Here is a 27238-nt window from a genome sequence, read left to right on the forward strand (position 1 = left end):
AGTGAGTTCATTACAAGTAGAATGGATTCATACTGATCCTGATACTTTGACCAACTAACTGTAAATGTATATAATTATCTCAAAATGTTTTTGATAGAAATTTATGAAAATAGGTTGAAATTAATTACATAACTTTTTTTATTTTGCATCTGATATTGCTTGCCTTTTCTCTCTTCCACTTCCGTTTGGTTGGCTTGACCTAAAGTACTGGAAACAAAGCATTTCCTAGACTAGGCTACTGAAGGTCAGCTGTCATTTGGATATCAGACCTTAATTTCCCAATAATTTCAAAAGACCAAGGCCTCTTTTTACAGGGCACAATTCTGTATTCCACCTCAAGTGAGAAAAATAAAAAGAGGGGGCACCAAAATATTTGTATTTGAAGGCCCAGTGGCCCATGCAGGAATTGCGGCCAACAAGTAGATCATCCTAAAATGTAGACATCACTAGCGTACCTACGGGGGGGGGGGGGGGCACAACCCATGCAAGGGACCTATCCGTGACCCCCCTGACGAGAAGGCCTAGTTAAAGACCCTTTTTCTTTACTTGTCAATTTTTTCCTCTGCTGTGAAATGTCCTTTATATCCTGTTGAGGACCTTTTTTTTGGGGGGGGGGGGTCAAATTTTTTGCGGACGATTTTGCCCCCCCCCCATGGGAAAATCCTAGGTACGCTACTGGTAGACATTAAAGTGACCCTTCATTAAAAGAAGGTAGGTTGATGTGATAGTTTGCATTATCTGAAATTCATTATATAGTCCTCCATTGTATGATGCTTGGGGAAAGTGCATTGGACTCAAATTGTCCATGGATAATAAATTGAAAAGTCCACCACCATGACCATTGCAAACTTCAAATGCATAAATATTCATCAGATGAAATGACTGATTTAGCCAATGAAATTGCCTGTAGGCAGTTCATAAGGCTGCTTCTTCATCAGACTGAGCTAAAAGAATAGCTTCATGCATATCCTTTTATTTCTGATACCATGGATTACACCTAATAATAAAAATAAAAATAATGATAATAGGTATTTGTATAGTGCCATCTATCAAGAAACAATCTATTCCTAGACACATTATTATTTTTATAACCCCACCTTAGCTTGAACTGCCTTTCAGCGCTCGTGCATAATAATAATGATAATTATACTTGCTTATATAGCGCTTAATACTTACTTTGTTAGAAGTCTCTAAGCGCTCTACGTAATCCTGCCGAATACCCATTCACCTCACTTGGGTCAGGTTCAGCACGGTGTGGACAAATTTTTTGCTGAAGGAAAACATGCCATGGCTAAGATTCGAACCCACAACCATCTCTTTGAAAAGGCGAGAGCCAGAACCACCAGACCACTGTATGTCCACGGCGTCCACCTATGAATCGTTAGTGCTCCCTGGTTATGATGAAGAGGAAATTGGTTTGCTGCTTTATTTAATTGAAGCAATCCAGATATTTGGAAGATCATAGATGTACAGGTAGACTTTCAAGTAAAGTGTTACCTTGAACGTAAAGAGCTGGACTACTCAATGCCACACAAATGTGTGATGTACAGCATGGACGCTGAAGTTCAATTCAAGCAGAAGTCATAATACCATGATGTATAGTAAAAAAAATCAAGCTTGAGCTGAAATCTGTCAAGCATCAGTCAAGTACGTGTGTGGCTAAAAACATTAAAAATAAATGGCTGTAAAACAGTGTTGATATGTTATCAACACTGAGTAGGACAATCCCTCTGTCTCTTTAATAATCATTCCTTTGTAACTGTAAATATATCTATCGTTAGTATTTTTAATTGACAGAAAATCAATACAATACAATGCAGTCATTGGCTGAATAACCAAATGTATGCTGAAAAGTGCTGAAGTTAGTGATCCAATTTTGATAGGAGACCTGTCATTCTTCAGCTTGCAATGAATAGTACACTCCTCTTCTGATGTGAAATGATGGTTTTAATCAGATATGTTCAACCCTTTTGCAAGAAGTTGAGGTAATCTGAAAAATCCTATAAGAGCAGAAGAGAACCGTCAGCTAAGGCAAGGATTAAATTAAAGTACCAAGGCACTTGAAGGTTTTGAAGTGATGAAAAGCCTGCCCCCAATAGGAGGTAATCTTAATATACAGAATATTCCAAAAGGGGGCAAGACTAAAACTGTTATGTTGAGGTTCTAATCCTATCTAGATCTGTTACTGGAAAAAGAATGAGAAACAAGATTACATGTAGGCCAGTGCAGTACCAAACCATTTACAGAGCTCTTGGTTTTTATGAGATGTAAATGAAGGAGCCATTGCTGTCCAGAACATATGATCATCCTCTACGAGAAGCGCCTGCAGAAATATTCCAATAATGCAAGGATTCCGATAGTGAACTGACAGTGCCCTCTTTACCCTGTTCAAAACAATTTTAATGAATGGGCATTGTGCTAACCGATCCCGGCTGATTTAAATAATCAATATTCCGCTATTGTCCCCTGGTTGTAGGGGACGCTACTTTATTGGAATGACTACCACACACATTAAAATTATTACGGTTGAGTTTACATGTACATGCTTGCTTTTAATATGATAAACAACGAGGATATATTGCAATTTTGTTCATGCATAGTGCAGCATTGAACTTCAGTTTAGTCTGATGTAGGATCATGAAGTCGGTTGGCCGCCGTTTTTATTACTTTATGACCGAGTTGAAGAGTTAATGGTTTGGTTTATCGAGTTGAAATCAAGATGGATCAAAGGGGTGGAGCAGCTGATATGGAGGAGCAAGGATGGGTCAAAACTAGGATTCGACAAGCAAGTTTGATCGTGATTTTTTTCTTTGCACTTCACCTTTTCTTTTGATGGACTAACAATTTTTTGCACAGTTTAAGTTATGGACCTTTATTTGTTTCTTTACTTTGTTTTATAATAGAGGTGATATCTCTCCTTGGTATATCTGTGAGTCTATGTTGGATGATAACATCACATGCTTTGAAACATGTGGGACATTGTGCACATGTTGAATTTTTTGTTCTGCTTTTGTGTCCATAAAACACGTGTACAATATGTGTTGTGTTTTTCATTTGTTTCTGTTTGTTTGTTAATAATGTAATACCTTATGGTAAATGTCTTTTGATATTTAATTTGAACATTAAAATTACAACTGACTGCACATCATTCTTAGATTCTCTGTTGTAATTGACATGTTCCTTGTGCAGTACAGATTATTCAATGGTTATTTTTGTTTATTTCATCAGACAGTCTGAAGTTCTTAACAAAAAACTTCACATGCAGGATTTGAAATTGATGAAATGGAAATTACCAATATATTGCTTTACAGTATTTGTTACTTCCCCCCTGAAAGAGAATATGCACATAATTATTCAAATCTGTGAAATTCCACACAAGATTCCAGGTAGCATTTGTGAATTTGAGAGGAATTGATTCCAACAGCAGAGTATAAAAAGAATCATAAAGAAAATTTTGAGACAACAAATAATCCATTGCTAGTTAACAAGAATATTTCTACTAATTGCAATCAATGTGTGTTTATTTACATGTATTACCAGTTAACCACCATTGCCTGGAGATGGAGTTAATGACAGAAACTTTGCACATCATAGAGAAAATTAGTACAAGAGATTATTAATATTGTAAATTTCTAATATCTTTTCCAAACTTTTGAAAGTTCAGATTACAGCATTAAAATATTTATTAACACTTTTATAAGGAGAACATACAACATATTAATGAAGCGAACATCCATGTAACAAAATACATGTATTAGTTTCAGACTTTCAAACTTAAAGACATAAATTGAAATTGCACAAGGGACATTGTTTTTACATTTATGCACTCTTACATAATGATACTTTAGGCCGTGTTTATGCTTCCACTTTTCAGGCCAGAATCAGCTTTTCCAAACGTGATTAGTCCAAAACACGGTTGCGTCCATGCTTACTTTCATTTAAACGCTGTTTCAAAACGCCGATCGTAAACTCACAAAAAGGTGCGTTTGCAAACGTCGTTAGACCAGAATCAGGTTTTCTGGGGAAGTATAAACAGAACCACGATCGTAAACATGTTTAAATGACGTCATTTGGTACATGTATCCGGTGAGATGAAAATCCGCGGGCAAATACAGTCGTATTGCTCCATGTTACCTCTACGTAATAACAACAATCAAAAAAAAAAAAAAAAAAAACTTTCTAAAAAAGGCATGCCCAATTTGACCTCGCTTTACGATGCAAAGCCAGCTGGAGATCACGATTTGCTCTGAAAAGTTAAGCATAAACAGCACTCCCAGAACCACGTTTACGATCGGCGTTTTGAATCGACGTTTGAAATCGCTGTTTGAAATCGCTGATTCTGTCCTCGCAATGGAAGCATAAACACACCCTTACATAGATGAGTGTACAACTGTAAACATATCTGCTTATATTCTGCACAAGATAATCCAGAAGTTATAGATTACTATCATTTAATTAATGAAATATCCTGCCAGCCTCTGGTTTCTTTTATTTTACCTGCTTGCATAACAGCTGCTAACAACTGATTCTTATCCAAAGAAATGCACAAACATTGTTGCAATCGGAAATAAAGTAAAACAAGGCACAGCTCACTAATGCTGGATTGGTTTAACAAATTATTTTGCAGTGTGTGGTCACTAACAATGAATCCCAACATTGTTTGGGTATTTCACCAGAGAAAATTTGAAATGCAATAATGCAAAAGAGTTTTAAGATCAAAGGCAAATTTTAATGAAAGAAGAAGTGCTTATTATAGTTGAGCAGCCAGTCATACAGTATGTATAGCAAAATGGAACAGCAATTAGCATGCTTGAATATTTTTAGTCTACATTTTCCAGACATTCAGTTAAAAATAGATAACTTGACAATAACCTTTTCAAAGCCTAAAAGTGCAAAAAGGAATGGATTCATGTTTTGCAATGAAAGGTCTAGAAAAAATTATTTTGTCAGTACATTGCATTTCAAAGTTTCTTTAAACTCTGAGAGCTCTAACATATTCTTCTATTAAACAACACACACATGCACCCATAGTGGGAAGACACCATCCAAAAGACTGACCCAAATTATGCCGATGCTACCGACGAGGAACTCACCGAACGGGTCAAACAGCTACTCGATCGCCATGGTTACTCGCGGCGTCATTCCGACTACAGCCTCATGGGCTTCTCCTACACCCCAAGCTCCACAAGCCCCTCCCCTCCCAGTCAGGGGAATTCCCCTCGGAGACATTCAAACATTGCAGGGTATGTTCCAAAGATGCCTATCTACGAGGAGGGCAGGATGCGCTCCATGGAACTCCCAACACCCCTGGAGGAGGATGAATTTGAGGAGGAGGAGTATTCAGGGGACGATGCCAAGCATGAAGGGGGTAGGAAAGTGGAAGGATGGAACGAAGAAGAAAAGGAACAAAATTATGATCAGTATATCAGTTATGAGAATGAATACCCCATTGACGATGATTGGTATATAAAGAAGGAACCAAGGGCGCCCCACGAAGGGGTCGATTTTGATGAAAATTCAGAGGATGCCATTTCTGAAAGACTCCTTTTTCGCGAGATGGTTGATGCCAGCTGCGACACTAAAGAGGTGCTTACAGTAAATTTATTAATTGTGTTTCCTTTGTTTTTGTTGACATATTTTCCTACTTAAATTCGAACTCAAAGGCCTGTACTAACTGCTATTATGGAAAGCCAAAAGTCTCAAAATCTGTATGTTTCTTATTTTTGCTGTGCTCTTTCCTGATTCATCGATGGTCAAGATAATCATCTATTTATACTTCCTAGACAATTATGAATAATTTGAGAGCCAAATGAGCTGAAACATGATATCTCTACCGTTAGTGATTTATGTAACAATTGGCTATCCATAAATAAACCACAACTTTAAACCTGAGTTTAAGTTAAACTTCTCAGAATACGGCCCAAAGACTTCTATTTAAAGGTTTTATAAACATGATCCTCTGTAAATACGGTATTACATACAACCTTTGAGTTCCAAGACCATGTTTCTTCAGATTTTGAGAGGGGAATGGAGTATTGAAATGGCATTAAAAACAAAATGCAATTTCATGACATCCTGACAAAATTAACTTTAAATCTTGGATGTACATTAATGACACTGCCAATATTATTTGTGTTGTGTTCTGTGTTGTGATGTACAATTATTAAAAGCATACTCATCAATACCAGGATACAAAGACCAAATGAATTTGAAATGGCATTTGACAATGATATTATTCTTTTCATCAGCAAGTTTTAGGCTTATACAGATAGCCATTTCCACTCATCAGTTTATTACCTGATCACAAAAGTCATGGGTATAATAAAGACTTTTATGATGTGGTATTGATGATTGGATGGCAATCAATCATTTCATTGAAAATATAAAATGTGACGAATGACAATTTCCATATGTTTGTCAGCTGAATTAAAGAATAAATATTCGTCCCTCTCCATTTTATTTCATGGTGAACTTTGAACTTTATTAAAAATCGATACTGTACTTCAATGATTTTTTTTAGTTTCTCCATGGTAATGATGAATTATTTTTCCCCATCCTCCTTTATTCAGGATTACAGTTTTATTTTTCCATCTAGTGATCATGTTTATATTCTCTTTCTCTTTTGCTCTTCTTTTATCTCCTTGCATTTTTTGAAAGCATACATGTACATTTGCACAATAAAAATATATCAAAATGGCTTTTCTTTCATTTACGATATAGCCTTTTCAACTTATTTATTTATTGTTTATACTTCTCTACATTAATATTCTCTGTTATGCTTTAATTTTTGTTTCCATCTTCATCTTTTCAATTTCTACTCCAGCTTTTGACATATGAATTTTTATAGAATCTTATTACTATAAAAGTATAATGCAATTTCGTTTTGGAGAGTGTTGTTGATGGGAAGGGGAGGGGTGGCATTTTTTTGTGTTATTACCACATGATATAAAACATTTTACATGTAGTTGTGAGTTATTATGATTTGCAGAGTATACAATAGTAGCATTGTATACTTTCTGAATACATTATTAACAAACATTCAGGGACCTTTTTTTTACGTCTCCTTCAAAATTGCCTTAACAAATAACAATGATACAGCATACAATGCATATGAATGACAATAAAGGCAATTAGATATGAAAAACTCAAATTTCCAGTTTCATTTTCACTTGGCTATTTGTGGAAAAGTTGCTTTGGTCTTTACCCCCTATTGTCAAGCAATATCATTTGCAATTTCATAATAGTGTTTAACCTTGGGGGAAATACAGGAGGAGCATTCATGTAGTACATAATAGGAAATTAAATTTATTTTAGCATTCAGTACTAAAGTACCAGACAATCTAGAGAATAGTGCAGTGACGTTGTCACCCATTTTGAAATAATGATGATAAAGGTGTACTTTTTTAAAAATAGTATTAGTAATGTTTTTTCCATTTCTGTTATCAACCACATCTAAAGGGGAAGTTCACCCTGACAAAAAGTTTGTTGTAAAAATAGCAGAAAAAATAATAAAAAATATTGCCGAAGGTTTGAGAAAAATTCATCAAATAATTAAAAAGTTATTAGAATTTCAATTATTTGATTTGTGACGTCATATGCGAGCAGCATTCCTACATAGCAAATGGTAAAAAATCAATGAAATGTCATTTTCTCAGAAAATTGAAAATGGTTTTTACTGTAGCTTTTGTATATCAATAGACAAATCATTTCACACCTGATCATGAATAGAAAACAAAATTAAGTTATCAGGAACCATACAAAATTTGAAATTCATGCATTTTATATTACGTAACACATGGGGCAGCTGCTCGTTTATGACGTCACAAATCCAAAACTTTGAACTCTAATAACTTTCTTACGCTTTAACGGATTTTTCTCAAACCTTCACCAATATTTTTTTACTATTTTTTCTGCTATTTTTACAACAGAGTTTTCTTCAGGGTGAACTTCCCCTTTAAAATCCTCAATTTCAGTGTTTTTAACTGGGCGAATTTTTAAGCAGCATTTGATTTTTCTTTGAAGTTGGAGAGAACTCTTTACTTTCCTCATATAATAATTTCGCTAGTGAAAACCATATTTTTGTCTTTAATTCTGTGATTCAGTCATTACCCATTCACACAATATAGATTCAAGGATGAAAATTTGTCGTAAACCACACGTTTTAATCGTTTTCCCCGGGCGTGTTGGCTTGTGATTGGAGGCGTGCTCTATATGGCTGAAAATAATTCATAAGTTCCATTTTAGCACGGCCTTGCTTGGTGGGTAATAATCTTTCAATTTTCAGTCCAAGCCTTGCAAGGGATGGGCATTCACCGTGTAAAGTTGGCTTGGCTTTCAGCAGATCATAATCCCTGGATTTAATTAATTAACAGTAATATCTAGAGTGGGCACAGCCAAGGACAGTGCTAATTTGCACGCTGTGGAAATGCTCGATTAATGTACTGAATAGGGTTGGACTGGAAAATAGAGCAAAATTGAAGTACAGTATGATTTCTTGGTGTGTCAGTGTCTTCAGATCCTTAATCCGTCTTGGTTTTATCTTCATATATCTTTGCCCATGATTTGGACCATTCATTTCGCTGCTGGTCTCTCGTTGGCTGTACTGATTGTGGAAATATCGCGCAAGATTTGAGCTCTTCATAATATCAAACTGAGAAACGTATCAGTCTAGCATTTGGCTTTGATTATTTCCAAGACATTCTGGGAATTATTTTGTGATGTATCTTATAACTTTTAGAACATTGGCGGAGGTGAGTGTCAAGGAGGGTGATTTTAATCATCTCAATAATTTTTTTTTTCATACAATGCTTTGATGGAATTAGATGGGAACAATGTATTACATTATTGATTGCTCTTCTGCCGCCCCCTCCCCCCTCTGCGATTTTAAAAAATTGTTCAGCAACCTATGGGAGGTCGCCTCCCTCCCCTGCTGAAATGAAATATGAAGAGTGTGCATATATCATAATATGACTTGTTAATGATTAAACTTCATCATCCGTCATGGCTTGCTATACTGGAAAGGAGAGACAAGAGCCTTTAGACACTTGATCAACAATTAATGATATTAATATGAAGTTTCAGTAGTTCTACTACTCATCGCTGATATTAGTGATGAGAGAAAGCATTTTTTGTTATGCATGCCATCAGATTTCTTTTTCAGGCTTGTTATTTTACCATCTGACATGAATGATCTCTCAATCATACTGTATTAGCAATAAAACAATAGAAATAATGTCCATATTTTACTCCGGGTAGCCACTTCATTTCCAAGAACTGTTCTCCCAGCGGGCCCTGCCTAACATGATTGAAGTTTAATTTCCATCTCATGTTCCATTGTTGGAAATTCCCTTTCAAAGTGAATGTCAGTACATGATCTGTGTAGCATTCCCGCTTAAGAAAATTTGTCTGGGTGGAATGGTTCCCCAAGGAGTGGGGAGTGTGCAGTATTTCTAGAAAAGTGAATAGTGGTGAATATGGTTACTCAACTCTTGAGGAATTGGACTTCACATTTGTGAAAGAATCTGTGCTACATTGAATTATTTAAAAAAAATTCTATAATTCTTATTCCAATATCAATGAATGATGTTCAACGATAGTGAAAATTCATTGGACTTAAATACATGTAATAGAATGTAATAGAGATGACTGTACTATTGTAAAGCATATTTATTTATTTTTACATGTATATATGTATTATATCAATACTTCAGTTGAAGCAGAGTTTAATGTACATGTACAAGGCAGATACCAATATCAAGCAGGAGCGGAAGGAACAAAATTGTAGCCTGGACTTTTAAAACGTTTAGTTAAGGCAGAAGCTTTGATATGAACACAGCGTCTATTTTATTTGTACATGTATTTCCATTTTAATGAATGTTTTGATACACTGTTCTTATCTTATTTTATTCAGTTGGAGTTTAATGTACAGGGCAGATACCGGTATCAATCAGGAGCGGGAGGAACAAAGTTGTAGCCTGGACTTACAAGACATTTAGCTGCAAGGCAGAAGCTTTAATATGTTCAAACACAGTTGCTATGTTATCGTTTTATTTCAGTTGGAGCAGAGTTACAAGGAGGAACAAATTGTAGCCTGGACTTTCAAAATATTTAGTTGAGGCAGTAGCTTTAATATGAACACATTTGCTATTTTATTTGCACATCTATTTTCATTTTAATGGATGTTTTAATACACTGTTCTGAATCTTATTCTATTTCAGTTGGAGCAGAGTTACAAGGCGGATACCGGTATCGAGCGGGAGCGGGAGGAGCAGAATCGTAGTCTGGTCTCTCAGAACGTTGAGCTGAGGCGGAAGCTTGAAGATGAACACAGCAGCTACAAGAGGAAGCTCCAGGCGTACCAAGATGGCCAACAGAGACAGGCTCAGCTTGTACAGAAGTTGCAGGCAAAGGTATTATTATTGTCAATAGGAAATGCTGATTTTCATGCTTGTCAGCGTATCAACTTCTAAAAAATTAGAACAATGATTGTGAAGGGACCTTGAAAGTTGTCAAAATTGTTGAGCTGAGTATTTCTTCAGAACTCTATATATGTACATTGTAGGTGTCCATCTACGTGTAGTTCTTTCTTTCAAATCCTACCAAAGCAATTTCAGCATTTGGCTAGGTATTTATCTGTAGTTGCTTCTATCCATCCAGGTGTAATGAATGGATTCCTTGTATGGAGCCTCAATGGAGGGACTCCATGAATGCTGAGTACCAGATGAGAGTAGATGATAGTATTGTGTCTTTGAATAAATCTCTCTGATCTTTTGAATATTAGTGTAAATAAGAGAAAAAAATGCACAAACTATTACTCGTTCCTCTCCCAATAAAGAACTTCTTAAAGTCACTCTCACTTTCTGAAACCTTGCTTGTAAATGTTCATTGTAGTTTGATATACATCTACATGTGTATATTTATTATCTAGAACTCTTTGCGAGTGTTTTTGCCTGTAGAAATCACAAATCTTCGGTATTATTACTGTCACTGTAATTACCATTAACATTGCATCTTTTGTAAACAAAACTTTTTTCTGGCTTTCCTATGTAGTGACATTACATGTTAACACTTTTAGGGACAGTGATTTTCCGTTTCAAAAAATGGCCTTTTCCGTTTCAGAAAATCTCAAATTCCGTTTCAGCATGTCAGAAAACGGAAATTCCGTTTCCCCATAGACTTTGTACACACGGAAAAGTGACAATTCCGTTTACACATTGAATAGCAAAATCACAGCGAGTACACTCGCACTGGCCAAAATTTGTATCTGCTACTGTACCGACAACACAATAAAATCCGTTCTAATCGGATCTATGCGGGTGCATTTAATAATTTTTTGATCACATTTAGCATGCATACATCCTCACCTTTCACATAATTAGCATTATTTTGCAGTGAAATTAAATTTCATCGATAATTTGGGGTTTTTTTGGACATCGTTATCGTCCGAGAACGACTTTCGCCAATCCGCCATCTTGGATTTTAAGACCAGGATATCGTGCTGTTACATCTTCAAACGTAGAGGGCAGCAACACACGACCGTGCAGTTGAGCGATATGAAGCTCAAGCAACCTGGCCGGCCGGGTACGGCCGCGGGGTACCGGTACAATCGAGTGTGCTGATGTCGCGAGCAGTTACGATGTGTGAATTGTCATGATTGTAGCGAAGTGAGATCGTGTTTTCTGGGGTTTTGTGGCCATTTAATACTCTCATTTTGTTGTTATTTTGGAGTAATTTCTGTTGCTATTCTGTGTATTTTGAGGGAAAATACGTTTTCCGTGATTTTCCGTTTGAAATGCCACTTTCCGTTTCAAAAGGCCTTTTCCGTGAATTCCGTCCGTTTTCCGCGATCGCGGAAAATCACTGTCCCTACACTTTATTGTGACTTTTGTACTTTCAACGTCATTCTTTCCAGGTCTTGCAATACAAGCGGAAATGCGGAGAACTAGAAGCCTCTCTTCATGATAGTCTCAACGAATCCGATCGAGAAAAGATATCTGTAAGTCCTTTATTCTCTCAACATTTTTTTTTTGTCATAATGTAGCTGTCTCATATTACATTGTTGGAGCACTGCAGCTGTCTAGAATGTGATCGTTGGGACATGATCTTGAGGAATTAATTCTTTGTCCAAAGTGTTCCTCTATGACATGGACAATCCCACACACATCCTTGGGATCTTTGGGCTAGATCCTATCATACCAAAAATCATTCCCTAATCAATGTTACAAATGCTGAGGAAGTTCCTCTGTCTTCTGGGGGTGCTCCAATATCACTGGATTATACAGGATCAATCAAATATTTGAGAGTTCAACAACACTCACGCAAGGTTTTGTCAGTCAAGCATAATGAATCAAAAACTCATTTCTCTTTTTCAATATTAAGTTCTGTGAATGATTTTCATGCCCACTATTATAATGTATTTTTGAAATTAGTAAATTGAAATTAGATATTGAAATAGGCCTGAGAGTATTTTCTTTTGTCTCTTACAGTCAGCTAATATGACTGATAATTAAACTTAGACTAAAAATGTTTCCTATATAATATTGGATATACTGTATACCAGCTTGGCATTCATGAAAGCAGAAAGCTGCTTTAATGAGTTCCCACTCAGAAACAGAAAAAAATGGCTCTCCTTTGTGCTGTTATATAGAAATGCGCTTGCTGTAAAGGAGCCTTGCCCTGAAAATATCTGTTTGCTTCATGAATTTATCTATATATATTCCCCCTATCGTGTCAAGAATAGATTAGATAAAGAGAATAAAGTGAGAAATTCCATGTTTCATATAGCTCCAGACCACGACGGAGAGTTTGCAAACTCAGCTAGAGAATGCCGAGACGAGACTTAAGATGCGAGAGGATGAGCACGTCTCGGAACTGGAAGGCACACTCATCAGGCTGGAGGAGGAACAACAACGGTAAATATCTTCAGTGAAATACGGAAATATATACCAGTAATCTAACTTGATCATTATACCGAAGAAGTGCTTCTATTAGACCCAAGGTGTACTAAACTGTAAACAGTTTAAATCAAGGGCCCGTTTCATAAAGAGTTTCAACTGTTGTAACTTTGCAACTACCATGGTAACAGGGCTCAGCAGCCAATCAAAATCAAGGTTACTATGCCAAAATGACAAAGTTACAACAGTTAAACTCTTTATGAAACAGGGCCCCAGTGTTCTGACTATGGAATGCAAAGAGTAAAGTGTTAGTAAACATAATGACAATACTGTGAAATAAGTGTTGACATTTCTTATTAGATCAGTAAAGCACAGAATACAATCCAATGTTTCCTTTAAAAGTGATAATAATGAGTCTATTGATTTATATTTAATTTTTTTAATTATTTTTTTCTTATTTTTTATTAATATTTTGAGGGTTTCTTTTTTTTCTAGGGGGGGAGAGGTCCCATGATTCAAAATTTAATTTATGGATTTACTGCACTTACCTTAAACTTACCTATAATGTCCACCTTCCATATAAAGTCAAATTTTCACCCAATTCAAAGCAGTTTTTGAAAACCAAATCATGCAAAACATTTGTCGAACATAGTTATGTGGGGGTCCCAAAGGATTTGACTTTTGCAACACTACTTGTACTACATTCTGAATTTGAAAAACTTTCTCTGGTATTTTGTTTGACCTCAAAAAGCAATCTGCAATTAGAACTGAAAGAGGAGCTCCGGAGGTAACACAATGTTTCCATAGCACATTGAACTTTCTATGTGATCTGTCATTCTTTGTGTTACCGTCCAAAACTTCCTGTAAATTTTCTTTCATTTTTTACCATGTCATTGTAGTGCTTGTACTGTTATATTTCAATGCACACTGTATAAAAGCTGTGCACTTTCTTGAATAAAATTATGTGATGAAAATATATAAAAAAATGTAGGTTAGGTAGAACCAGAGAAGATAGCAATACAAGTTTGGACTGGTAAGGTGAGAGGGTTACTTTGGATCTAAAAACAAATCAAAACAAAAATGAAATAAAAACTACATTTCCAGAGATGCAGTTCTATTTTGAGCGATATGATTAGGACGATTGTTTATGCTGGACGTGTGTATTTATTGTAATTGATAAAAATTAAAAGATATTAGGAATACATTTTTATCTCTAGTTTAGCAATACAATTAGGATGATATAAAAAGAGGAGAGGTTTATTTTGGACCTAACTAATTGAAAAACAAATTCTAGATAGATTCAAATTAATGCAATAGTTGCCTTGTTAATCATCAACATTATACATGTAGCTAACACTCGCATTCTGAAATGTCTACATTTTGCTGCAAGACCTTTATCACTTTCGCAAACCAGCTCACACACTCCTAAATGAAATCTTTTGCATGTCTAGACTATTTTCAAAGCTTTTTTCTCTAGTTGACAATTGTAACCCACTACGGTGATTGCATTCGGTATTTGGTGTACTTTTGACAGTGTTGTGCCATATAGATCCGTGCTATTAGCACCAACTCTTACACTGACATCAGCGCCTTGTGTAAATCATCAATGTACGGATATGAAAACAAACTCTAGGAAAAAAAATTATAGAAAAAAGTTAATAATATAGTGAATAGAACTGATAACGACATTCACATATTGGCATTATTTACATAAATGTATGTATGCAAGCAAGATTTTCTCGGGCATTTCACACTTTTTGAGGCAGAACATTCTGTCATGTAGTTTAGTCAATGGCTTTTATATTTAGAAGTGAATGTTGGAATCTTGTGATATTCCACATGTGATTTTTTTTTGGAAGTGCTTTTATTTGTTAAGTTATGATGTGGCTTGTTAAGACTCAATTGATTTCTTTTTGCCTCCTGTCTCCAAAAAATGGATTTGCTTTTGGAAAATTCCATGGTCAATTGTTTATAAATTTTCATGCAGTGACGTTGAACTGAAAATCTCTTTTATTTGTTTGCATGTTGATTGGATTTGACAGAAATGTATTAATTGGGACTCTGGCAAGGAGCCATTTTTTTCCAGTTTTATAAAAAAAAAGAAATGAAAATTTGCAGTGGTGAATGATTTTTACACATATCACATTGTGTCCTCCAAGTATGTTTGAACAAATACAAATGTATGTCTTTTATTTAAACAAGTTCTATCCCAAATGCAGATCTAGTATTTATGATGTCCTTTTGGCAATCCACCTTGTTTGCTGGCCAAAGATTTAAAGATTTTAAGTCCAAAATAAACATTTTTTTTGTTTTAGATTAGTTGATAAAGGGATTACATTACACATTAATACAAGCATATTATTTGCTGGTATACTTTGCACAAATATATCCACTGGGTGAAGATATTTATTTTTTTGCATGCTGCTTTATTGTCTGTATACATTATGATTGGTCTTTTCATGCAAAGATCCTTGCATATTGCATGTGTGCAAAAAAAAAAACTTTCAAAAACTTATCTTTGCTGAGTTATAAAATGTGAAATACCTGTAGGCCTACCTTGTACTGAAAGCACCTTGTCATATCAAAAGCTACGCTTGAACACGCACCGTAGATGGAGATTTAGAGGGGAAAATAAGTAATTATTCTGCATAGATCTTACTGTGCCCTTGTGAAGTTTGATATAAAAAAAATCCTCATGAAAAAAATACAGGGATTTACCTGTGTATTTCACTTCAAACAAGTGAGAGAGAAAAATTGTGGCTATTTGCAATACTGTGCTTTCTGGAAATGTCACAAATAAGATGGTGTGTGTGCTTGTGCATTTACATGTATTTATTACTTACTCATTTTTAGGATATTCCTCAGCCACAAATGTAATTTTGTTTTAAAGGAATAACAGTTACAAAAATTGCGTCCATATGAAAATATCTCCCATCAGTTTATTATGTGCTACAAGACTAAGTCAAACATATTTTTTAACAGTTCTTTAGCAGTCAAACATGAATATGAAATTGAAACAGTTTTCAACACTTTTATCAGTTTTAAGAATTTGTAATATGTTACATTGAAAAGCTGTCAGCTTGATTCATTATTGTGCACAGGCTTGTGTTTCTGTTTACAAACATTGGCAAGGAAGCATAGTAGCGGTCAAGTAGGTCAAGGCTTCCAGCTGGTCAACATCTTGGTCAGCGAGCTGGTCAACATCTTGGTCAGACTCCTTGCGCACCCCTGCGCAGCAAAAACCCCAAACGCTGCATAATTCATGAACGTAAACAAAACCCAATGTTTTGTTTCATGCTCTGTTTCATAACATTGTAATCAATAATGTGTTTTGGTAATTGAATAATAGCTATTGAAAAGGTTGTATTTAAATGGCCTGGAGCAGTTTATCATTGAACTCATGTAGTTATTATTGATTGCAGGGTTTTATTTAATTGGACCCTGGTCAGTGGTCTCTTTATTTTACAACCCTTACCCTACTTGCTAAAAGGCATCATGACCCAACTTATTCAATTCAATATTTAATTTCGAGTTCTCTTTAAGCATTAAGACGACGTTATACATGTCTTATACCTGTATTTTTAATATGTATGGCAAATAAAAAACATCTCTGATTTAAAAAAATATACTAAAGATGTATTTACCTTCAAAACTACCTTGCATGCTCTGCTGTGCTAAGCATAATACAGTATTAACACTGAATGTGCTACATGTACAAAGATGTAAAGTTTAAGGCATAGGATTTCATACCTTTCCAACGTATTTTTGGCCATTAGAAAGGTAAATAAACATGGGAGGTAGCGGAAGGGTTGACATGTCCATTCTCATTGACTTTCATCAATTCCAAGTGTCATCCTAGTATTGGAGATACTTAGTGGTGTCTTCCAGTGTGAGATTTAGAACTTGGACTGATGAAGAACTACTGTGATCCATTTCCGCTTTTACCCGAAATATCACTTAGTTCCTTTTATCAATTAAGTGCAGATAAGTCCCCTGCAGTGTTGACATTCTCCATACCACCAAGTGTAAATGAAACCTTGGATATTGGTAATCAATACATTCATTCTTCTTTGATGGTCATTGACAGGAGTGCTAGTCTGGCCCAGGTCAATTCAATGCTGCGGGAACAGCTGGACCAAGCCACAGAGGCCAACCGGTCACTCAACCAAGAAATAGATCAGCTGACCAACGAGGTCAAGAGATCGCAGGAGGATCTGGACAACAGAGAGTCGGAATGGAGGGATGAGGAGAAGGTGAGTGGATGATGCAGAGAAGGAGTGATAGTTGAAATTCAATTCTTGTGTGCTTTTGAGATATGTAATGAATGAATTGATGAATATGTAATTTGCAATATTTAGGATGAAATATTTGAGAATTCATAGTGAATAAACTGTTTTAAAAATTTGGAAAACCTGAAAAAGTCACTATCCATATATCAAAGTTTGATTTACATTTCATAGATGTTAATTTGTTGATTACAATGTTTTGATAAAAATTATTATTATCTGTCATGCAGTGAAGAGAAAAAAACAAATGTAAAATAAATAGCAATATATTTATAGTAATAAAAAAACCCCAGTAAAATAAAAGGGTTGATATTCTATTCCCACATTATTCTTGCATTTGGCAAATTTGTTATTATTTCATGTATTTATTCTTTTTTTCTATGTATTTTTTCAGTCCTTCAATGAGTATTTCAACAATGAGCACAGCCGTCTCCTTGTTCTGTGGCGTCACATTGTCGCATTCAGGAGGAACTTTGCTGAAATGAAAAGCTCCACTGAGAGGTAAAAAATTAATTTGTTCCAATGCCAAATGATGAAAGATAAGTGTCAATTGTAACGATTTCAAATTAGTTCTCGTAAAATCCAATTAAATGACCATCCAAATGTCTGTTTGCAGAAATGAAAAATATGTGCTAAAGGCATTTGGAAGAAATTGTGTCATTGATGAGAAAATAGAGAAAATATCAAGCATGTGATCTGAGGAAAATTTTTGGTATTTTTTTTTCCAAGCAACTTTTTATATATCTTCAACGCACTTATTGTGAAATCATTCCTTTAATGTTAACTGCAGGAGACAGCAGTGTATTCGACCCCAAGTATCTCATCGAAAAGTTATTTTACAATTAACTTAGATAAACATTGCATGCATATCTCATGGGGTCCCACTGCTTCTCCTACTGATCAATCCTTATTCTTTCCTGATTCATTGTTTGATTCAATCATTCTATAACTAATAGTCAATGCTCCTCTCCCAGGTCTTTAATATATTTTTGTGCCTTTCAAAAGTGGCCTTGCCCCAATGAATATCAAAATTTAATGGCTGTGGTCCTTCCTTTTCAGGGACCTTGCTCAGATGCGATCGGATTTGACCCGGACATCACGCAACACCCATTCAACCTGTCAGAACCTTCAGTCAGCTTCCAAGGGTAGCGAGACTGGTGCAGCGTTGGCCCTGGAGAGGGAGAGGGGTGAGAAGATGCAGCTAGAAGCTCAGATGAGGGAGAAACTCAAAGAGATGGTGGACATGCAGGCGAAATTTGATGCTGAGAAGGGAGATCTGTCATCCAGGTGAGTTCCTCAAGGCTCTCCCCTGGGCCCAGTTTTATAATATGTTGACTTTGCCATTTTATGTTAACTATTTGCATTGAGGCGAGTTTCTCCAGACAAACGGGGTAATACAAGAAAATATTTTTCAATCAATTGCAAATATCAGCTACAATTTTAGAGTCAATGGATCACTTTAGCTAAAGTAAATTGGTTATCACTCCTTGTTATAAGCAGATCTGTAATCAATTGTTGCTATCATTTACAAGTCATATGATTAATTTGAGGACCCCAGGAAGATTTTGAAGTAACTGCAAGTTTCTTGCAATGCCCCCAAAAAGCTCTGGTACACTAAGTCAATTTGGTACTGGAGCCATTTGGATGGACACACATGGAATGTAGCAGGATTGTGGTTCATGGTGTGTGGATAAATATTAGAGATATGCTTCATTTCTGCCTTCACATGCAAGGTATCCATGGGAAAAATTCTTGATTAAAATGTCATTGAATCAATATTCAAAATTTTGAAGTATTCATTTAACCTGAAGTTGGCAGAATTGTATCAAAGGATATGGTACGAAAACACAAGTGAAAGTCATCACAAGTTTTCTATGCCTCCTGATTTTCAGAATCAATGAGTTGACCATTGCTAACGAGCGCTACAAGATCCAGGTGGCCGAGAAAGAGAACCAGCTGCGTCAGCTCCAGATGCGTCAAGGCTCCTCCTCCGCGGCCGGTGGCGACCACATGGACTCCGTCCACTCGGAGGCCTCCCACGAATCCTACATGATCCCTGGAGCGGACGGTGGTTCCCTGCGTGCTGTCCAGGAGGAGTGTGAGGCCTTGCACACCGCGCTGCGGGACATTGCCCAGGCTGTCATACAGGATGCGGATGCGTCCGCTGCTGATATGACCGAGTTTGCCGGTCAGGATGGTGACTTCACGATGGATGCCAGCCTGGCTTCACCATATGCCAAGTCAACTCCACTCAGGTAAACAATTATGCTATCAGCATATCCAGCATTTCATCCCTCTGTTTCTCATAGGGAAAATCATTGCTTGGGCAGAAGGACATGCCCATTTTCTCATGTGTGCATCATACCCCACTTTTTTGTGTTAAAAAAACTCTCACTCTGTTTCTTGTTGGCAGTCATTATTTTTGGAAAGGGGTGAAATCATATGACCATTACATACATGTCCCACTGTTTTTGTTGTGAAAAATCCCTCTGTTTCACATGGACAGTCCTTATTTGGATTTAGGAAAAAGGATACAATCATGTGACCACTACATACCACTATTTTTGTTGTGAACAATCTATCCTTTTAGATATGTAAAGTCTCTATTTGGGTGGAAAATTCCCATTGACCATCATGTACCACTATTTTTTGTTTTTACAAACCTCTTCATCATTGTGTGGTAAAATTCTGCTAGTCCCGTTACTTTATTTCCCATCTTGGCTTTTTGGGTTTGAAGGCATGCATTGTGTATTGATCTGATTATATAAATAAGTCTTACCTTCTTCATACCATTTCCTGCCATGTTTTCATAAGAGGTACAGGTTTTGATTCAGAATGAAATTAAAAACAACAATGCCTGTGATAATTTTGCAATGGATTATATTTTTTTCATTCGTATGTCGTGAACTCAAAACAATAAATTTTGATACGTTGCTTGTTATCTGTGCCTTTCTATTAATCTCAATGTATGGGGAAATTCCATTACAGGCAAGGCCCATTACTTGATATTGTTTTCCAGTAGTGAACGTCTACCTTCTGTCATTTTTCGTATCCGTTGAACCCCATGGAAGATACCATCATTCTTAATGTATTTTTTTGTGTCTCCTTCCCTCCTTTTCTTCCATGCCTGCACCTGGATTTCATGCACCTGTTGTCATGTAATATAATATATTATAAACTCACTCCTCTCTATGTTGTGCTTTGTGTATCCGTGTGTATCATATCCTTTATGTTTATTCATTTATTACTGTTCATTTGTTGTCTATATTGGCATAAAATATAATTGAATATATTTTTATTAATTTCATTGTCATTAATTGTATAATTTTATATTGGTCATCAATGTTATAATTTTATATTGGTTCTCCTTGTGCAAATTTGAATGCACTGCCAAATAATTTGAACTATAAACTAATCATGTACATATACTTTATATCGGTGCACTTTCACAATATTGGAAATAATTTATGTTTTTTTTGCCTATTTCTATGTTTGCTATTAATATGTCATATCATCTCCTGAAATTGTCAATGCAAATTAATGAACAAAATATACACGCCCTAAATAACAAACTATTAATACATGTCCCAAAATAATCAATGCAAAATAATAAATGTAATACACTTGTCCTAAAATTGCCAATGCAAACTAACAAACTTAATGATTCACTTACAAAAATAATCAATGACAAACTTAATACCCATGTCCAAAATAATCGATGCAAAATAATAAACGTATTACACTTCTCCTAAAATTGTCAATATACACGTGTGATCCCTTTAACCTCCTAACCTGGCCACCACCAATAGGCCTTACTCCCCGACACGTTACCACCGTCACCGTTCCCCCTCTCCCCGCAGACCAGTTACCCCGTCCCGGCGATCTGCGTCGCCCAGCAGAGCCCGCTCTCCAGGATTTCCGGACTCCACCTACTCCGCCGTCCAGGCCGCTCTGCAGAAACGACAGCTCCAGGTCCAGGTAAGTATGCATTGGAAATCATGATATATAGTACTGATTTGTGACATCAGTTGCCACTGTCATGGCGGGCTGGTTCTAAACAGAGTCGCAGCTGACAGCCATCTGTACACCTTTGCTCATCTGAAAAATAGGTTGCAAGCGATCAAATTTCCGATAGCAGCCATTTTGTTCTATGAGAAACACACAAATTTATTCGGCGGGTTCATTTGTTTAGAACCAGACGGCCATGACAACTATGGCAATTGACTTCATCACTTCTGAACTCTGAAATTATTGCTTTGCATGCATTGACAAACTCCAGATTGCACTTTTATGATTAACATGTATTCCTATTTTCCTCTAAGGGATGGTACTGTGAGATTATTGTGTCATTTGCATAAGGTCTAATAGTAGTTCCTTGATTCATACTCACCTGTATTCTGAACTTTTATTTAATCTGAACTCTGTTTTAAATTTGTGGTTTAACTTGGGATAGCCAAATATGACACAAGTCTTTAACAGCACAGGTTTAACTGCTCATTTGACACACAAACTATTTGTATACAAACTCAGGGAATGATAACTAATTTTTTGTTTTCACTATTAAAGCATAGTGATAGAACACAAAGAAACCTAAATTGTTAAACAACATATATACATTTTTGGCTTCCCCTAAATGTAAGCACAGATTTTGATTATATGTCTTTTATATGCCTTGTTATTAGACCATATGTTATAGATTTCATGAAAGATTGTAATCTCTGATTGGTCAAATTTACTTGGAGGCCTGGGGACGATAGAAGGGCCGGTATGAAAGCACATTTGGAATAATGACTTCCAACATCATCCTCATGATCAGTTGATTTATTATACTACTCATTTTGATCTTGAAACCCAGGAACTGAAAGCCAGGCTCAGCTCCACGCGTGATCAGGCTAGCACCCTGAAGAAGAACCTGGAGGCTAGTGAGAACGAGAAGAGGCAAGCTGAGAGGGCGGTAGACGCTAATCGAGACAACCTCAGTGTTGCTCAGAGGCAGCTGGAAGAAGTCAAGAGAGACAGAGATAGGTTGAGGAATTCCCTGGAAGCTACAGGAAGGTGAGCTTCAAGAATTGCTGTTTGTGTAATGTTTTACTGGCACCAGTAGGGCCCCGACAGTGGTGCCTCAGACTTTAGCGGTGACTTAGCAACCCTAGGCTATTTTTCAGATTTGTTTTTCAGAGGGGTATATCATGCCTGGTGCACCTTGGCCGAAGCAACTTTGAAAACAATAGTGCTCTGAAATTGATGGTAAATTTCAAAGCTTATCCCATATAACATATTGTGCATTGACAAGTTTAGCCTGTAGATCTTGTCCAAGATAAAATCTAATTTTGTACCATTTCATATTTTAGTGAGAAGTCTGGTTTGGAGAACCTCCGCCAATCTCTGAATGCTCAGATTGAATCCCTGAACGTAGAGAACGAGAGACTCCAGGCCGCTAACTCGGACCTTCAGAGACAGAGGGACCACCTAGAAGATGAGAGGGAGGATAGAGAGAAGGATAGTATTAGGCAGAAGAAAGAGATTGAGAGAAGGTATATAGTAATGATGATGAGGAAGATGATGATGATGATATTGATGATGATGGCGGTGGTGGTGGTGATGATGATGATGATGATGGTGGTGATGATGATGATGATGGTGGTGATGATGATGATGGTGGTGGTGGTGATTATGATGAAGTTGATGGTGCTGATGATGATGGTGGTGATGATGATTATGATGATGATAACGGTGACGGTGATAATGATGGTAATAATGGTGATGATAATGATGATTATCACAATTGTAGTATGCAGTTCTTGCATAGCTCATATCTTGTAATTATCTGTCTCTATGTGCTTACAAAGTAACTTTGGATACTGTTATCCTGGCTTTCTCTTTGCAAGCATTTTACAGTTTAGAAGCATTTCAAACAATTCTTGCCAGATACCAATGTACCTCACCTGGGATGGTTGGGAATGATTTAGATCACCAACTCATAATCAATTATCCAATTTTGCCAAGAGATAAACACACTTCACACATTAATACCTGTATGGGACTATGCATAAATTTTGAGACCGAGAGAAAGTAAAGTTGAAGGGGTGATTGAATCTCTTATCTACTTGTATTATTTATTGTTAACAACATTTGTTCAAATACATTTGTCTATGTTTCACATATGGAAATTATTTTTTTTATTTCCTCCCATTTTCAGTCATAAGCTTCTTGAGCAGATGGAAGGGAAGAACTCAAATCTAAAGGAAGATATTGTTACCTTGAAAGAAGCTCTTAACAAGGCGGTCCTTGAGAAAGAAGTTCTAGAGCAAGAGAAGGCAGAGATCAGTAAGTCATTTCAGATAAAGTCACTAATTTGCAATTAAGTACAAGACATATGATTGATTTAGGGACCAAAAATAGACTTGCAATTGATCAAAGTTTCTTGCAACACCCCATAACAGAGGAAAATTTCTATTAGATTTTAGTTGTTGTGTATCATTCAAAGGGGGGGGGAGGCCTTTTGTGAACATTTTTTATGACATACTGTCAGATATAAAAACTAATTCACAAGCTGTCAGCTTGTTATTGATTTTGAAAGGCTTGTCTGTGTGTGTGTCAACATTGTAACTGACAGAGAGTGGCAAATGGTCAGTATTGAAAAGCTTTATGAACCATGCCCTCATCTTTCTGATTTGATTGCTTCCAGGTGAAAGCCTGTCTCGTCTTGAGGTCCAGCGAGCAGAACTGGAACTGGAGTTGAACCGTCTGAGAACAGAGGAAGCCGGTCTCCGGGATTCTCTCCTCAAAATGCAGGCACTCAACGAAGGTCTTGGCCAGGATAAGATTGAACTTAACAAAATCATTATGCAGGTGAGAAGGCTGATATGAAATCTTGATGTGTGGGCATGTCATGGTCTTTGGTTCTGACTCTCTCTGTCAAACATGTGGTTTTGAATCTGCAAGAAATTTTCCAGAAGTTGTGTTGCACTCTACCTAGGTGAGGTGAACCCTGGCGGGATTTATTTCTTAACTGCACTGAGCACTGGAGACTGCTTGAAGTAAAGCCAGAGTAATAACAATGTGAATTGGAATATGTTTTATGTTAGAGAAGTAATGTATATTAATGCACTAAGTTAGGTCAGGAGTTTGAAGTGTTCTCTAGGTATCGAAATCAATTATCTTTTTTCTTGTTTTTTTCCAGCTTGAGGCAGAGAAGAACCGCCTGATCGAAGACAAAGACACCATCAGCAAAGAGAGGGCGGCAATCCGTGATGAGCTGATGAGGGTGGAGAGCGAGAAGGTGGATACGGAGACGGAGAAGATGGGCCTGAATCAAAGTCTTAGCCTGATGGAAGATAACCGGGCTAGACTAGAGGAAGAGATGAGTCTCCTGAACAAAGAGAAGGGAGAGCTTGGGGATAGCCTTTCTCAGGTAGGTCATCATCTTGGACGGTGCTTACGCTACCTTTTTTTTCTGTAGAAGCTACTTGTTTAGCTAATCCAAAGTTACATCAGACCTTCAAAATAATAATTATTGATAATGGTGATGATAATAACGTCGAATTTTCCCAGGATAGTTCTAAAAACTGTTCTCCCAGCAGTCCCTGCTTAACACGATAATGTCATTACTTCCTTCTGGGTATTTCAGGGACCCTTAAAAAAAGAGATTTCAAGGTATTTGGGGGTCCCAGCCACGGCACAGATTTTCTTCTACACCTTACAAGAAGGGATGAAATATAAATGAAAGCCCTGTCATACTACTTGTCTCGTGAGTCAGAATAGATTCACTCTATAAATGTATGACATCTTGTCTCTTCCTTGACCAACAGCTGAGCAGACAGAAGAACTCGTTGGCAGAGGAGCTTCTGCAGACCAGGAGAGATGTTGATAGACAGATGGAAGCAGCCATTCGCATCGCCAAGGAGAAGGAGGAGCTCACGAAGGAGAAGGCGGAGCTGATCGTTCAGCTCACTGCATCTGAGAGAGAGAACAGAGCACAAGCAGAGGTACGAATTCACACATAGAATATATGGTCCGAATATTTTAATTCCCATTTTCGCTTTTAGGGTGTCTTATTGCGCAGATAGGGCTCCACTTAGATGTTGCACATTGTACAATTGCCTCAAATATAACCAAATTAAGACAGACTGCAATGTTATCTCCAAGTGGGTATAGTTCAGCTTAATAAAAAGAGGTTGTGTTTTTACCAATTCATCAGAAAATAAAATTCTGCAATATGTGTTTTTTTTTAGGTGATAGCTGCGATGAATACTGATAAAGAAAGCCTTGAGAGAACTCTGTATGAATACCAGCAGACCGCTGCCAAGCTTGAAGCAAAGAGGACACAACTAGAGAGTGAGCTTCAAGAACAGGGTGTCTCAAAAGAAGGACTAACAGGTAAAAAAATGTTTACAGGGTGTCTCAAAAGAGCGGTTCATACATAAGAATGTGAACTATCTAATTGTCTGTTGCTCATGATTCAATGTAAGAGATGTGAAAATACTGAATATATATCATTAGCAAGAAAGAAATATGAATGAAGCTGTAATCTCTGGATATAGATTGCTCTCACCCCATTCCCTTGTCCTATGTTACTGTGCTCCATATCTTTCCTCTCCCCTTGATTTTGTGATTCCTGCGAATGTTTCAGAAAGAGAAGTCTGAAAAAGAGTCAAGCTTGCATACCAACATGCACATGATATTCATTGTGTTTTTTTTTTTTTTAATATGCAGTCAAGTGTGTCCTATTGACCATGGAATACAATGACAGGTTGTATATCCCATGCAACTTAGTTATTAAGTCGTTATTATAGTCAGACTTAAAGAAGAGTAGGGGGAAAACCCGGTGTAGTGGTCCATCTGCATTCCCCATCTGCAACAGTCATATCGGGAGGAGAGATCTGTGGGTCACAGTTCTGTGTGCACGCCCTTCTTGGCGACCCAGGTTGGCTGGCTTCTCCAAAAAGCGCCTTTGAATGTCTTTGACAGATATATGGCGCTATACAAATGCTGTGCATCATCATCTTGAGATTGAACCCCTCCAGATCATTTCTCATGAATGTTTTTTTCTTACTCTGTGAAATGCAAATTCATAGCTTGCTTTTCCCCATGCTCCCCTTGTCCCATTTGTCCATGTTTCCATATCTTTGCTCTCCCCTTAATTTCCTGATTTCTAATGATTTCTCATTGTCTCTCCTCCTGTAATCAGTTGAGCTTGCCAGACAGCGCAAGGAGATGGAGATTGAGACCACCCGCTACCAGAAAGATCTTGAGCTTCTCAATCAGCGTATGGTACAACAGGAGAGGGACACCCAGCTGGCTCTTAAACAGCGTCAACAGGCGCATGATGAAGACGTCGAGAGACTCAACAGGGAAAGGGTTAGCAACTTACTCTTAAAAGAAAAACTTTATGATTATTATTATTATTTTATTCGGCAATTAAAAATGCATGAATTATACAATACAAATCACATAAACAATAGGACATAGGTGACATAGTACTAAGGACCTGGAATAGAGATGAAGGGGCTGCCTGGGTTTTGAAAAAGGTTAACTAAATTACCATGACCCACAGGCCTTCCTTCCCACACCCCTTCACCTCAATCCAGGTCAGTTAAGAATATATAAAAAGAAACATATAAACTGAAACTGGCAACATTTAATTTGAGGGAAACAAGTGTACCATGGGGAGCGTTTCATGAAAGGACTTGATCCGACAAGTCCTGTGTTATCCGACAGTTACCATAGTAACAGTGCTTCTAAGCCAATCAGAGTCGAGGAAAGTTGTCAGATCTGAAAACTTGTCGGATGAAAATATTGATGAAATGCTCCCCAGGTTGAAACAATGACATTTCAGGCGGTGAAAAACTTTATAAAAATTTAATTTGAATTTATCGAGAATGATACTTTTAGACAGGCCACTTACGCAGGTTCGATTGAACTTCGGACTTGTGAATTCTGTGATTACTCTACACTTTTATTTAGAACCTCCTAGTTCCAGACAGGAACAGTTTTATCTATTTATGAACTCGATTCTGTAATTGTGATGTTGGTTTTGTACAGGGGCCTCCAGGATCC

At 36.9% G+C, this 27238-nt stretch overlaps 1 protein-coding gene across 6 annotated transcripts in view; it reads left to right on the forward strand.

Annotated features, from left to right (window-relative positions):
• The window catches only part of LOC121427196 (rootletin-like), a 63507-nt gene that overhangs the window by 15250 nt on the left and 21019 nt on the right, over positions 1–27238 (forward strand). For 3 of the 6 annotated variants that reach the window (XM_041623468.1, XM_041623470.1, XM_041623471.1), the window contains 17 exons: positions 10218–10409; positions 11912–11995; positions 12784–12911; positions 13645–13680; positions 16981–17146; positions 17574–17680; positions 18239–18466; positions 19072–19434; positions 20989–21157; positions 22035–22234; positions 22531–22713; positions 23379–23506; positions 23868–24031; positions 24363–24593; positions 24991–25167; positions 25414–25558; positions 26370–26539. In XM_041623468.1, coding sequence (XP_041479402.1) covers positions 10218–10409; positions 11912–11995; positions 12784–12911; positions 13645–13680; positions 16981–17146; positions 17574–17680; positions 18239–18466; positions 19072–19434; positions 20989–21157; positions 22035–22234; positions 22531–22713; positions 23379–23506; positions 23868–24031; positions 24363–24593; positions 24991–25167; positions 25414–25558; positions 26370–26539 — 2871 coding nt within the window. Of the gene's footprint in view, positions 1–2512; positions 2786–5031; positions 5587–10217; positions 10410–11911; positions 11996–12783; positions 12912–13644; positions 13681–16980; positions 17147–17573; positions 17681–18238; positions 18467–19071; positions 19435–20988; positions 21158–22034; positions 22235–22530; positions 22714–23378; positions 23507–23867; positions 24032–24362; positions 24594–24990; positions 25168–25413; positions 25559–26369; positions 26540–27238 lie in introns of those variants that run through there. The other 3 variants (XM_041623465.1, XM_041623467.1, XM_041623466.1) reach the window with 3 other exon arrangements.

The sequence above is a fragment of the Lytechinus variegatus genome, chromosome 14, assembly GCF_018143015.1.
Source record: "Lytechinus variegatus isolate NC3 chromosome 14, Lvar_3.0, whole genome shotgun sequence".
Classification (NCBI taxonomy): Eukaryota; Metazoa; Echinodermata; class Echinoidea; order Temnopleuroida; family Toxopneustidae; genus Lytechinus; species Lytechinus variegatus.